Source organism: Dermacentor silvarum, chromosome 2, assembly GCF_013339745.2.
Source record: "Dermacentor silvarum isolate Dsil-2018 chromosome 2, BIME_Dsil_1.4, whole genome shotgun sequence".
NCBI lineage: Eukaryota > Metazoa > Arthropoda > Arachnida > Ixodida > Ixodidae > Dermacentor > Dermacentor silvarum.
Window position 1 is genome coordinate 216,894,872 of NC_051155.1, and position 12,908 is coordinate 216,907,779.

The window sequence follows — 12,908 nt, forward strand, 5'->3', positions numbered from 1 at the left end:
TACAAAGGAAACTCGGGTTTCTTTTGTAGCTTCTTGCTGTATTCAGGAGGATGACAATTTTTTTTTCTTTGATGAGCCTTTCTCCACCTCCCGCGCTTCCACAGAACTTCCTTGCAAATTCAACGCTTTCTTCCTACTTACACTGTCGCTTCGTGTAGTAGAGGCAATACGCGATAATTAGCGCTAGTGCCTGTTATTTTCTTTGCAGAAATCAAGTACTCTTTAATCGTTTCAAAAAATGAAAATGCAGGTGGCATGCTACAGGAGACGTTAACCGTTCGTTAACCTTTGCGTTGTCCACCACGTTGACCATAAACCAGCCAGCCTAAGTTGGCATACTGTTGCGTCTACAGTTTGAGCGAAACATGAGGTTTTTATGCTCAATAACACAGATGCATGCGCATAAGTGACCTGCTAGCATGTTCGCCAATTCACCACCATATCCATTCGGTTTGTCGTCGTCTTTCTGCAGGGGGTTGACATCAACGCGGCGGCCTGCAAATTGGCCCTGGAGGTAGCCAAGGAGAAGAACGCCCTCGTGGCCGGCGGCATTTCGCAGACGCCTTCTTACCTCACGGGTCGTCCCAAGGCAGAAATCCAGGACGTGTTCCGCAAGCAGGTCGACGTTTTCGTCAAGAACAAGCTCGACTTCCTCATCTGCGAGGTACGCTTTGCGACCACGGGTTCGGCGTGGGTGAAACGTCATATTTACAAGCCATGTGGTGGAACAAGGAAACAATCAAAATGACAAGAGGGAGAGAGAGTTAAAGTTAGAGGTGTCAAGTACAGTAGAAATGAAAGTTTAAAGATAAACGAAGACATTAAAGGAAAGGCTGCTAACAACCTTGCTGTGTCACAATGACTATACTATAGCCACCAAGAAAATGCAAATAGTGTGTCTATTTAATTTGACGTCTTGGACTGCTGAGGACTGCCCGCGAGCGCACTACTTTGATCGCCAGCTGAAGCGTAGGCGGTTGGCGGGCGCCCACCGTCCCGGGCAGCCCTTTGCAGTGCGGGCCGACAAATCGAACATATCTAGAATTTTGGAAGAATGTTGTACTAGTCGTGTCTGACTCGTTGCTTGTCTTTAGTGCTCCTTTAACTTGAACTCAACAGTGACAGAGGTGCAGCCGGATGCCATGGCCACCGCACACGAACTGCACAGCGACCAATTTGTTTGTGCACCTCCTCGTTCGCAGTACTTCGAACACGTTGAAGAGATCGAGATGGCCATCGAGGTGTGCAAGGCGACGGGGCTTCCCGTGGTGGCCACCATGTGCATCGGACCCCTGGGAGACATGCACGGTGTTTCTGCCGGCGAGTGCGCGGTGCGCATGGTCAAAGCCGGTAAGTGCAATGCCTATTGGAATGCCTCCTGTGGCTTAAAAAAAGGCCACGCTTCCCCTTTACCGCCATTTTTTTGAAGGAGTGCGCGGGAGCTGGTTGAATGACTACTGTAAATAGGGGCGATCGAATTGTTTGATTTCCTAATCGAATCGAACACAAATATTGTAGAAAACAAGACCTTCGAATATCGAATCGAACACCAAATATTTTCCAATTTCTAAACAAAGTGAAATACAAAGGTGGCCGCGGAGTTGTCCTGGTAAAAAATAATGAAAAATGAAGGTTCATTTACATTATTCAATACATACATGGACGACTGGTCAAATGAGGAGATTGTACATGATAACCAACTTTTTTCAGTTATCTCGTGTGCCACGACAATGACGGTAATGAAACGAAAAAACAACGCATCCCCACATGCACGTAGAGTGTAGTGTTTGTTGATACAACCGGGATGAGATAACTAGCCCAATGAAAAGAAAAATCGATCTGCCTAAATCGAGACAGCAAATTCATGGGTGTCTGTTAAATGCCAGTCATTGTCAGTACTGAATGACTGGAAGTCATTGCACAGTAGTTGGAGCATGCGTAGAGCATACAGCATGCAACAATGCACGGAACATAACAGCCCCATGCGTTCGACGAGGAATTGATGCCTCTCTGCAGCATCCGCGGCCGCCCTGCACCATAATCTACCCGCCACGGTGTCTTTGCGGCTATGGTTGGTGCGCTGCTACCAGGGCACGAATTCACGGGTTCGATCCCCGCGGCCATGGCGGCCGTATTTCGATCGAGGAAAACTATAGAAAACGCTTATGCACCGTGCATTAGGTGCATGTTAAAGAACCCTAGATTGTCAAAATTGCCCGCCCCCCCTCCCCCCAGAGAAAAACGTGGTTCCGACATGCAAAAAAAAAAAAATAATCAATTTCAGCAATCTCACTCGTGAAAGTCCCTGCTTGTGCCACTCTTTCTTGCACTATACTCCCTCAAATGTTGTTATCCCTTATATGTTCGAACACAAGATAACGTTCAACAATACTGAATAGTAAATTTTCGAATCGAATTCGATATACTTTGCTATTTGATTCGTGTTCCTGAATGTTGATTATGCTCACACTCATGAAGATTAAACTTCTTTGAGGATTTCGAAATTAATTTCTCTGTGGATGCTAGACGGCCTGCATGTTTCATTTCAAGCGTGCATGCACTAGCAGTGCGAGAATTTAGGTATTTTGCCGCTCCGGTGGTCCGTAAATGTTACGTGCGGTGTGGCACCGTTTCCCCGGATTGACCAAGTTATACGCGACGTTGCTTGCGACTCTCACGTGAACGACCATAACGCTGTTCAGCGGAGGAGACCTTGCGTAACTGCAGATAGATTTTCATTTGTACTTATTCTTTCAAGGATTACCAGCGCATCAGTTAGGCAGTAAATCAACGTATTGATGAATAACGCAACAGCCAAAACAAAACAAAGATGGTCTCTCAAGCAAAATATACCGACTTAGCAGTAAGAACAAGGAGTTTCCTTGTTCAAACGTTTGACGAAGTTCATTATACTACTTACGGTGTAATCTGTTTTTAAACCAAATTCATCCAACTGGTTTTTCGCTAATTTCCTGTATTCTTCAAGACTCTTTGATCATTCTCTAGTTAAACTTTAAACAGTGGACTTGAGACCAAACCACACTCTTCTATGACAGCCGGTCTCGCCTAAAGGAGTGAACTTATAGCGCATAATTGCTGAATGATTTTTCACAACTCCTGATGCCTTGTTGTGGCCTATATTCTCCTGAGACACGAAGACAGCTATGGGACATAATAGCTTTTAATAGCTTTTGAAGTCGGTTATTATTACCGACTCGTATGCCACGAATGTGACTTTTTTTAAATACCATGGTTAGATGATGAAATCAGCATCTCCATGTAGGTGGACTAAATAACCGTGTTTTCATGTTTGCTTTGGTTTATTTGCCTAAACGAAGAAATGAAGGTGTGACGCCATGTGGTGCGATCACATGTTCATGCTGAATCCTATATTTTCATGTAATCTCGCGATACTCGAAACGCACTTCGCAAGTTATTTTCTTTTTTGTCCGTGATGACACGACGATCTGGATCAAATTAGTGTCGATTTTCTCTAGACCTGATGGCATGCACATGAGTAAACCGCTTTCGTACGCTTCTGCACACACGTGACTTCATATCTTGGATGAATGGTTTACGTAAGCGCTTCCGAGTTTGTTCTGAAGCGTATCGAACGCAGCGTTCAATATAATGTACAAGGTGTCTCAGGAGGATATGGGCGTCGAAATGAGCGACAGCCTGAGCATACTTTGTGCGTGCTAGTTTGACCTCCTCGTATATATATATATATATATATATATATATATATATATATATATATATATATATGGGCCTGCAGTGTATGTAACGTTCCCGTTTGCACTTCTCGCCTTTACAGGTGCGCATGTGGTGGGCATCAACTGCCACTTCGACCCGTTCGTGGTGCTCGAGGGCGTGCAGCTCATGATCGACGCTGTGCGCGCTGCTGGGCTGAAAGCACACTTCATCACGCAGCCGCTCGCGTACCATACACCCGACGCCGGCAAGCAGGGATTCATCGACCTTCCGGAGTTCCCCTTTGGTGAGACATCTTGCGGGGGCACTCGCACACACAATTGTGTCGAGTCTCTCGTGCACCTCTTCTGTTCGTTGCGCGCCTAGCTGAGTGACACTGGACAAAAAGAAAAATGGCTGCGGAAGTAGCCCTGCACCGGGTGCACGGAGGGGGGGGGGGGGGGAGAAATAAATAGAAAGAAAAAGAAAGTGGAAGGATAAAAGATGACACTGGAGGGTAGGACATTTGGTTCAAGAGGTGAAGAGCGACATGTTCGCTGACTGTTGGGCCAGTTGGTGCGTCAGGTTGTGTCGTTGAGCGGAATAAGGGAGGAATAAAGCTATGTGGAGAGGACAGGCGCTCTGTCTTGTCCTCGTCTTTTTATTCCGCCCGTATTTTCCCTCAACGACGCAACATTAGCGACAGGTTATTTGCAAGCAAACGTTTATTATTCAGTCACTCTCATATTGTCGCGTGATCGTGTTTCTGCAAGTTATAACTGCGGCAGACATCGCGCTGGTTGCCTCACATAGACAGTAAAATGACAGCAGAATGCTGTATCCAGCAGCGCGCCTACGTAAGCCGAAAAGGGGAAGAAAAATCAGCCAATGGCTTTGTAAACCTTGTGTGTTTGAACCAATCTCAGTTCCGTTCACGTATTGGTCAGTGACCAAACTTTGAAAACAGTTAGAACGCAGGAGAGAGCTTGCGCGGACGAGGAACGCGCGGATAACACAGGCTTCCCAGAGCGAGAGCGAGGATGACGTGGCGTTGCGGCGATGCCCTCTCCCCTCATGCAACACCTGGCGCGCTAACGCGGGTGTAACATTTCGCCGGCTCCGCTCCGTCGAGGCGCGCTCGTGACGTCGTGGCGAGGCCAATGGGAATTTACCGGCTGTTTCGCTGCAACAGACGACAGAAGGCGGCTTTCTCGCTCAATGGGCCATTTGACGCTTTCGTATAAAAAAAATAAAGATGAATGACCAGACGCTTTGGAGCGTTATCGTGAGCGGCAGTACACCCAGAAGCTTTTGCTGAGTAGGACCTGCTTCCGACATTAGCCACTTGTTGGTTTCAGCAAATGGGCTCGAACGGACTGTCATTGCGGAAACCCACTGAAATTTTAGCATTATGCGGGGTGGCACTCTTTTGTAGGTTTTCGCCGACAATGCCTTGAGGCAACCCTTCTTGAACGAAAAAACAAACAACAACCAGTGCAGTCGAACCTTGATATAACTAACATAGGCATCTAAATGTTGGTTATTTCAACAAGTATCATCCTGCTCAAACAAAACCAAAAGTGCAGAATCTGATGGGGTGTCAGTTATAGCGAAACGATTTTTTTTTGTTTATGCTTGGCTCGAGGTATTTATTACGGTAGCAAAAATTCCTTATGTCGTAGCCGCCAATCGAATTGATAGACGCTTCATATAACGAATATTGCTGATAAATGTCAAATATAACAAATATATTTTCGTGTCGAACGCGACTTCGTTGAGGTTCGAATGTAACAAAACAGTGAGTCTAGCCTATAACGAATATCGAATATAACGAAGGCGTTCTGGCGTCGGAGGCGACTTCGTTATAACGAGATTCAAGTGCATTATAATATTTAGGCCAACCTTAGAAAACCTCGCCTTCGATGTCGCAGTACCCGAATTGACAGATCCCATTTCCCTTGACCGAACGCAGCCTTGGAGCCCCGCGTGTGTACCCGCTGGGACATCCAGCGGTATGCGCGCGAGGCCTACGAGAAGGGCGTGCGCTACATCGGCGGCTGCTGCGGCTTCGAGCCGTACCACGTGCGCGCCATCGCCGAGGAGCTGTCGGCCGAGCGCGGCGACCAGCTGCCCGACGCCTCGCAGAAGCACGACCTCTGGGGCGAGGGTCTGCGCATGCACACAAAACCCTGGGTGCGAGCACGGTAAGCATGGCTCATCTTTTGCCCTCGTGGCTATTATTTCAAGCATTGCGAGGAACAAAGCAGCACTTGAGAGTTTACGAACGTTACATTTTCAACTGGCCGTTCTTGCACTCTAACTGAACGTCCGAACTCGCTAAAGATTTGGAAAAAAGAAATTTACTCGCAAGCGACAAATTACCTTATACAATTTACTGATACATATTTTTTTACAAATTAGTTTCGGTTTCGGTACTCATGAGATGGACGCGTCGTGTCGTCACCATAGACTGACCCACTCCGTTCCATCTGATTGCTGCAGCTGCCACAAGCAAGCGCAGCCTAAAGAAACGAATGCAGCTGTAGAGCTTATGTTTTGTTTATACATTGCATTCTTGTTACACTACTTCAGCATGTTTCGCGCTGTGTCATGAGGTTACAATAATGTCGATGATACCAGGTATGGCACTGCGAGACAAATATAGCACAAAAAGGATATACATGTTTTTCCCAAGCTCCATACTTTCTGGATGCGCTTCTTTTACGTGCAGTGCGCTCCTTTAAAGGACCGGGGTACCTATTTTGGACATACTCAAATTCCGTCATACTGTCGAATTCTGTAATGGCGGCATTTTGAGCCAATCAGAGATGCCGTATATGAGCTCTCTGGGCCAACAGGAGCTGACAAGATGTCGAATTTGACAATGTGGCGGAATTTGACGACGTCCAGAATAGCACCCTTGGTCAAAAGCAAGGCACGGCATTAGATGCTTCGCTGCTTCGCATTTCCAGTTCATCCAGTTGGCACTTGAATGTATGCTTGTTCCGTATACATGTCATATTTATTTGGTCGCTTCGGAGTGCTCCGAAAGCGCATCAAACGTCAACGATGTTGAAGTACAAATAACGACGTTGACAACCTTATTCTCGTAATGTTTCACGATGTTATAATATGTAGAAATGGCATCAGAGCGCTCTGAAGCTACCATTAGAATATGTCAGCAATAAGAAAACGATAAGAAAAGAAACCGGAACAACATGCGGCCTATATGTTATGTTGCAGAAAGAAACTTAATAATCAACGCAACTTGTTATATTTTGCCCGCACGCGCGCACACACGAACGCACACGCGCGCACCGCATACACGCACACGGCGCTCGGTCTGTCGGCGTTGTCGCATTTTCCTCGACCACGTGTTCCGGCACTGCCACGTCGTGGCGCCTCCGGCATTGAGCTGCAGCTTTTATCGCACGCGCAGCTAGCGTTCTGCCGCTTCAATTGCTCTCCTGACGTCTTCAACTGCCCTCCTAACGTCTTCAACTGCCCTCCTAACGTCTTCAACTGCCCTCCTAACGTCTTCAACTGCCCTCCTAACGCAAGGCCACATGTTCAGGAACGCCGCAGCCCGAGACAGGCCACGCATAGCGGGAGCGCTTCAAACTGGGGTTTCACTTCACGGTGCAAAAATTTTCATTTTATTTTCTTCCCTTCGTCACACTAAATTGGGACACTCATTGCAATAAATAGCGACGACACGTAAGGGATAGCTAAAGGAAAGCTGTTAACCAGCAGCTGTGTTTCATATGTAGCAAGACACACTATGCCTTATTATTATTAAGCACATTATGTATAAATGAGACCCTTATTGAGTTCGGTTCCATTGTAGAACCATTGCAATACTATTTCGAGGAAGCGTGCAGAATATTTTATGACAGTAGCTGCCACCTATGGCAACTCCCGACATATTCAAGCCAGTAGGCGTGCGATAAACGCGGATAACCTGTCTGTTTCTCTGGTACGTTAAACACCACCAAGCAAACCTCCTCTATCTCCCTCTCTTGCCACGTACGCACGTGCTCTAGCAAAGCAGCTTTGCTGCGCTATGCGTCGCAGTGCCTTCTTTGCTGACTGCCTACTCTGCGACAACCGAAAGATTCAGGACAAGCTCCAGCAACAAACCCACGCGGCGCCATCCTCCTGTGTCTCCGAGCTCGCAACAGCCGTGGACGTCGCAAAAACGAGTGAACGTTGCTGGTCCACGAATGTATACACGTTATCCGGGTTGGACAGCGGTGTACTTGCGACATATTTTTGTTGTCACCGACTGCAGATTTATAGTGCCAGAAAGCGTATTCGTCAGACGTACAGGGTCGTCCACTCTTAGTACGAACACGGTGCAGCGTGGCCGCGCTCCGCGGAGCGCCAGCGCACTCGGCGCGGCCGCGCATCGAAGCTAAGCGGCGCAGGCGCATAGGGAATTAAAGGCGGGGCTTCGTGTCGTCTGCTAAAACACGGCGTGCTCCGGCGCTTTAGCAGACGACACACGACACGAAGCCCCACCTGCAAGTCCTTGTGCGCATGCGCCGCTTAGCTTCGATGCGCGGCCGCGCCGTGTGCGCTGGCGCTCCGCGGAGCGCGGCCACGCTGCGCCGTGTTCGTACTAAGAGTGGACGACCCTGTACATTGGGCGTGCGAAGTTTACGGATAACAGAATTTGAGAAAATAGCTTAATATTTCCGCAGCCTTGGCACAGATGGTATTCATATTTCCAGCCTGTACTAGTAGATATGAACACCATGGCGTAGTAAAGCTTTACTGGCATGTGGGCAATAACTGCCGTGAAATTAAGCTTCCTTTCGTTAAACCCACGCCCACTAAACTTTTCATGCCGGCTTTCCAGTACGGTCTGCTGTTAAAGGTAACACGAGGTTGTAGGGCGCGCGTGAATATTTCCTTTCAGCTATAGTGTGGAATCGCCCGGCTTTGCAGCGAACGACTTGTGATTGATGGCGCTATCACCTTTCTACACCCTTGCACAGTGCGCAGTTTCAGCCGGATCTTCCAGCGGAAAAAGTGCCCATCAGCGTGATAGCCACACATCGGAGTGTTCTATTTTAACATTTGACCGCTCTGCCCTCCGCACACCACCAGCTCTGCCCGCGTAAACTGACGCTTCGATAAACCTTTCCTTTGTCGCAGGGCGTCGCGCGCCTATTGGGAGAGCCTAAGGCCGTCCACGGGCCGACCTTTCTCGAGCGCCTTCTCGCAACCGGACAACTGGGGCGTCACGGCTGGCAACGAGGAGCTGAAGCAACAGAAAGAGGCCACGTCGAGCGAAGAGATCAAGAAGCTGCAGAAACTGAAGAAGTGAACGCCGCCCACCCGCTCCCCCTATTTTTTTATTATTCCACACCGCTGCTCAATGCCAAAGCAGAAATTAATCACTGTCCTCCATGAGGAGTAAAATTTTTAAGATCAAATAAAAACGTTTTTACAGTGCTCTCGTTTTCATTTAGCACTACGGAAGTCGCGCGTTCAGTACCCAGGGGTCATTCATGGTTCGCAAAGGCAGCTTACAAAACACGGACACAAGACCGAACTGACGACTATCTGCGCATGATTAGGAGAAGGTAGCGCCAACCTGTCAATGATAAACACGCGTGGACATTCTCGATAGATAATGGTATAGTCATGACAATTATTTTCATATATGTAAGATCATCTAGGGCTTACACTCTATAGCGCTGATGCCAATATACCATGCCTTGACCATAAGACGCACTTCATTCACACGTCTGAATTGAATGTTACGATTTTATGGTAGTGCCATAGGGAAACACGTAGGTAAAGAGCGGACACTCCCGTAGGGCCCTGCGGCTGAGCTACTGCACTTCCGCCAGCGTCCCGAGCGGCTTGTCAGACCGCTAATTTTGTCTTCCGAGATTTCGGACGCGTGGTTTAGCTCTGTTTTGGTTTCGGTTTCGATAGCAATGCTTTCTATCCTGGTTTACCTTTGGCTGTTAAAATGTTCAACTACGTCGTTTATAGTGGAGCGCATAAGCTTTGACAGTTTATTTTTAAGCATACCGTACATACAGGCGTAATAAGCTCGCGGATCGCAACCTAAATTTTTACTGGAAAAACCGTCAAGTTTCTCGAAGAACCTAAGCAAGGCTGAATTAGCTCATGCAGATTGGAAAAATAATGCGATCACAGCAGTTTTGGTTGCAATTTTTCGCCGTTCTTGAGCCGCTTTTCTCAGTTGCACACAATAGGAAGCAGTGGTCCCATACAAAAAAGATTATTTTTTCTTGTTTACATTGGGAATTGCACAGTAAAAATACTGGATCACACACTTGATAAAGACAAACATCCAGACTAAAAAGAAAAACAACAAGAACGTTTTAGCCATGACCAGCAACGCGTCAAGTAAAGCTGGCTCTTGCGAACCGGCCCGGACACATGCATTATGCATATACAGTGAGGTAAACAGGTAAACAGCCTTCACAAAACGCTCGAGCCACGCCAAATAAAACATTTGTGTGATGATACGGGTGAGCCACAGATAACAAATTCTGTGCTTGAAGCCGAACGTGCTGCCAGTGACTTTTTGGAAATTCCGCGTTGGAAGTAATGCGCATGCTCTTCCGAAAAAAAAAAAAAAAGAATGGGTGCAAAAACAAACGGGTGGCTGCATGGTAAAGGGAGGCCACGGCTCATATTCTATGCTACCCGTGCAAAATACGCTCACCCAGCATAACAAACGTCTTTCTAACAATGTTCTTAACGCAAGAAACAGAGCTGTTTCTTGCGTTTTTCTGCACATTATTAAATTATTTCCGCATACAAAAGGAAACACCTGACCGCAAGAGCGAGGCGACGCGTTGAAAAGCGCGGTGCGGTGGGCGTAACCAGCGGCACCTGACCGAGGCAGCGTCAACGTTTCTATGGAAACGGGACGCATGGACGCTACCCAGTGGATGTATCATAAGCTGCCTACCTTTGAGGCGAAGTGGAAGCGACGTCGCTACGCCGTCTGGCGGGTGGTCAGACCCATACTTGCTCAGCCGCGAAACGGATCGAGTATCCGCTCTTTACGCAAGTATGTTTCTCTATGATGGTACTCGCGACAGTGAAACGAAAGTTTATAGACGGTGTACCACCGGTCAACCATTGTGTGGACTCAAATAATATGTAATAGATGCAATGACCTTCTTTTCTTCTAATGTTTCCATACACTGTCGCGATTGTAAGTGTACTCCCAAATTATAAGATAGTGAAGTGTTTGTGTTGTCCTCGTGTCAGTGTTTTTGTACGCTAGCCTTCCCGCATCACAAGTATCCACAAAATAGCCAAGTGTCCTGCCGTTATAAACAGCTGTGAGGCGTCGTCTGGTTATGCGTCATCGCCTGATGATTTCTACCTTACGTACGATGAATTATTAAATTCCAGGATTTTAGGTGCCAAAAACAGGATCTCATTATGAGGCCTGCCGTAATGTGAGACTCCGGATCAATTTTGGCGACCGGGGGTACTTTAACCTGCACCTAAATCTACATACACGATCGTTTTTAATGCGGTAAGCATTAGGAGTGTCCAAGTGGAAGAAAGTACGAGTGTGAAGTTGTGGGAAGCCAGTCACCACAGCATTTTATACCATAATATATCCCCCAAGCTACGGTGGCAGGTTTACCTAAAATATAAACTAGGCGGCTGTTACCTTCGATATTCAAGATTTTCCTTTTGCCTTAATTTTGTTTTTGTGCGATTAGACGATTGGCACGCAAGAGGCTTCAAAGAAGAAGACGTGGACGAGTGCTAACACAAAGTACAATACATTTAAGTCATTAACTCCTCAAAATTTAAGTACGGTACGATTGGTATGGTTTCCAGGGCGTTGTGGTATATTCTTAAATGAAATGGCTGACACACTTGCGCGGATAACTCTTGATGGACCAGTTATGTTCGTTATGCCTTGTTCAGCTTATGTCACTGCGGCTAGGTTTTAGAAAGTTTTCTCTCTTTCCCAAGATCCTACAAAACTGAAAATCCAAACTTCGGAATTTAATCATTTGTCCTTTTTCGTGGGACAATAAATGGTGTCCCACAGGTAAATCAGAAATCTCCGTAGCAAAATATTACGCTGCCGCATCCCACCATTAAACTTTTACCTATACAGGTCCGGTCTGGCACTGTCCCCTCTGTGCCCTACCTGTCAGGAACCCGAAAACATTGACCACTTTCTACTAGCATGCCGTCGATTTAGAAATCAGAGGAAGAAATTAGAAATTTCATTGCGAATCCTCTCCTTCGGAGCTTCTTCATTGGGTTTTAGCTACAGGAACATCTGCGCTTTGACACAACAAGGCTACCATGTTAATTCTCAAAATCAATGATTGGATAGCTCATTAAATCGCTGATTGTGTTCGAAATTGTAATACCATCAAAAATTGCTCTTCATATATAATTACAATTACTTTTATTTCCGTATCTGTCAGGCAAATCCAATTCCTAATTGTAATAAACGTTATACTTCACCCCGATTTACTTTTTCGTTTAGCTTTTTTCTCTATCCCCCTTCCCTTTAACATTCAACCGCCGGCTTCTTGACCAATCCCCCGTAGTGTGTACACGCCACAAGTGAGGAACAAGCAAGCAAGCAATGCTCTCGCAATTACCAGCTGAGCGCACATGTCGGAGGTACACAGGACAGATACGAGACTTAAGACACGGGATTCACGAACCACATCAAATAGAATGTGCTATCGCACACATGGAGAAGCAAAAAAAAAATAAATAAAAAGAAGTTTCACACTATATAGAAAGTAATGACGCCGATAGCTGCGAAAAAAAAAATAGAAAGGTTTTCAAACTGCAGGTCTCCGCAGTTTGAAAAACTTTATTTTTTTTTTCTTTTTACAGCATTGCATAGCCTAGCGGCTTGCTCAGGCATCCACTATGGGAGGAGGTATCGGGTACATTGTATACCTACGTTCATGATCAGCCGTGAATAATGTCATTTCAATGGCAGCGGCAGGAATAATGTCATTTCAATGGCAACCGAGTACTTTAGATAAGTGAGGGAAAAAAAGTGCTTACGCTATAAAGTAATACTGAACGTACCTCCCCTCCCCCCCCCTCTCCCCCACCGGCAGTACAAGAATTCTCTAAGATGGACCTATTGAACATGTTACGAACACTCACTCACTAGGAAATATCTGCCAGCAACTAACTTTGCTTTTAGAGTCTAGATG

General features: G+C 46.6%; 1 protein-coding gene across 1 annotated transcript in view; it reads left to right on the top strand.

Moving 5' to 3' along the window:
* Positions 1–9,154, top strand: part of LOC119442634 (betaine--homocysteine S-methyltransferase 1) — a 31,302-nt gene extending 22,148 nt beyond the window's left edge. Inside the window, exons 4-8 of the mRNA XM_037707578.2 lie at positions 473–664; positions 1,203–1,350; positions 3,818–4,000; positions 5,666–5,897; positions 8,854–9,154. Of these exons, the coding sequence (XP_037563506.1) occupies positions 473–664; positions 1,203–1,350; positions 3,818–4,000; positions 5,666–5,897; positions 8,854–9,025 (927 nt within the window). The 3' untranslated portion in view covers positions 9,026–9,154. The remainder of the gene's footprint in view (positions 1–472; positions 665–1,202; positions 1,351–3,817; positions 4,001–5,665; positions 5,898–8,853) is intronic.
* Positions 9,155–12,908: the final 3,754 nt, after the last annotated feature.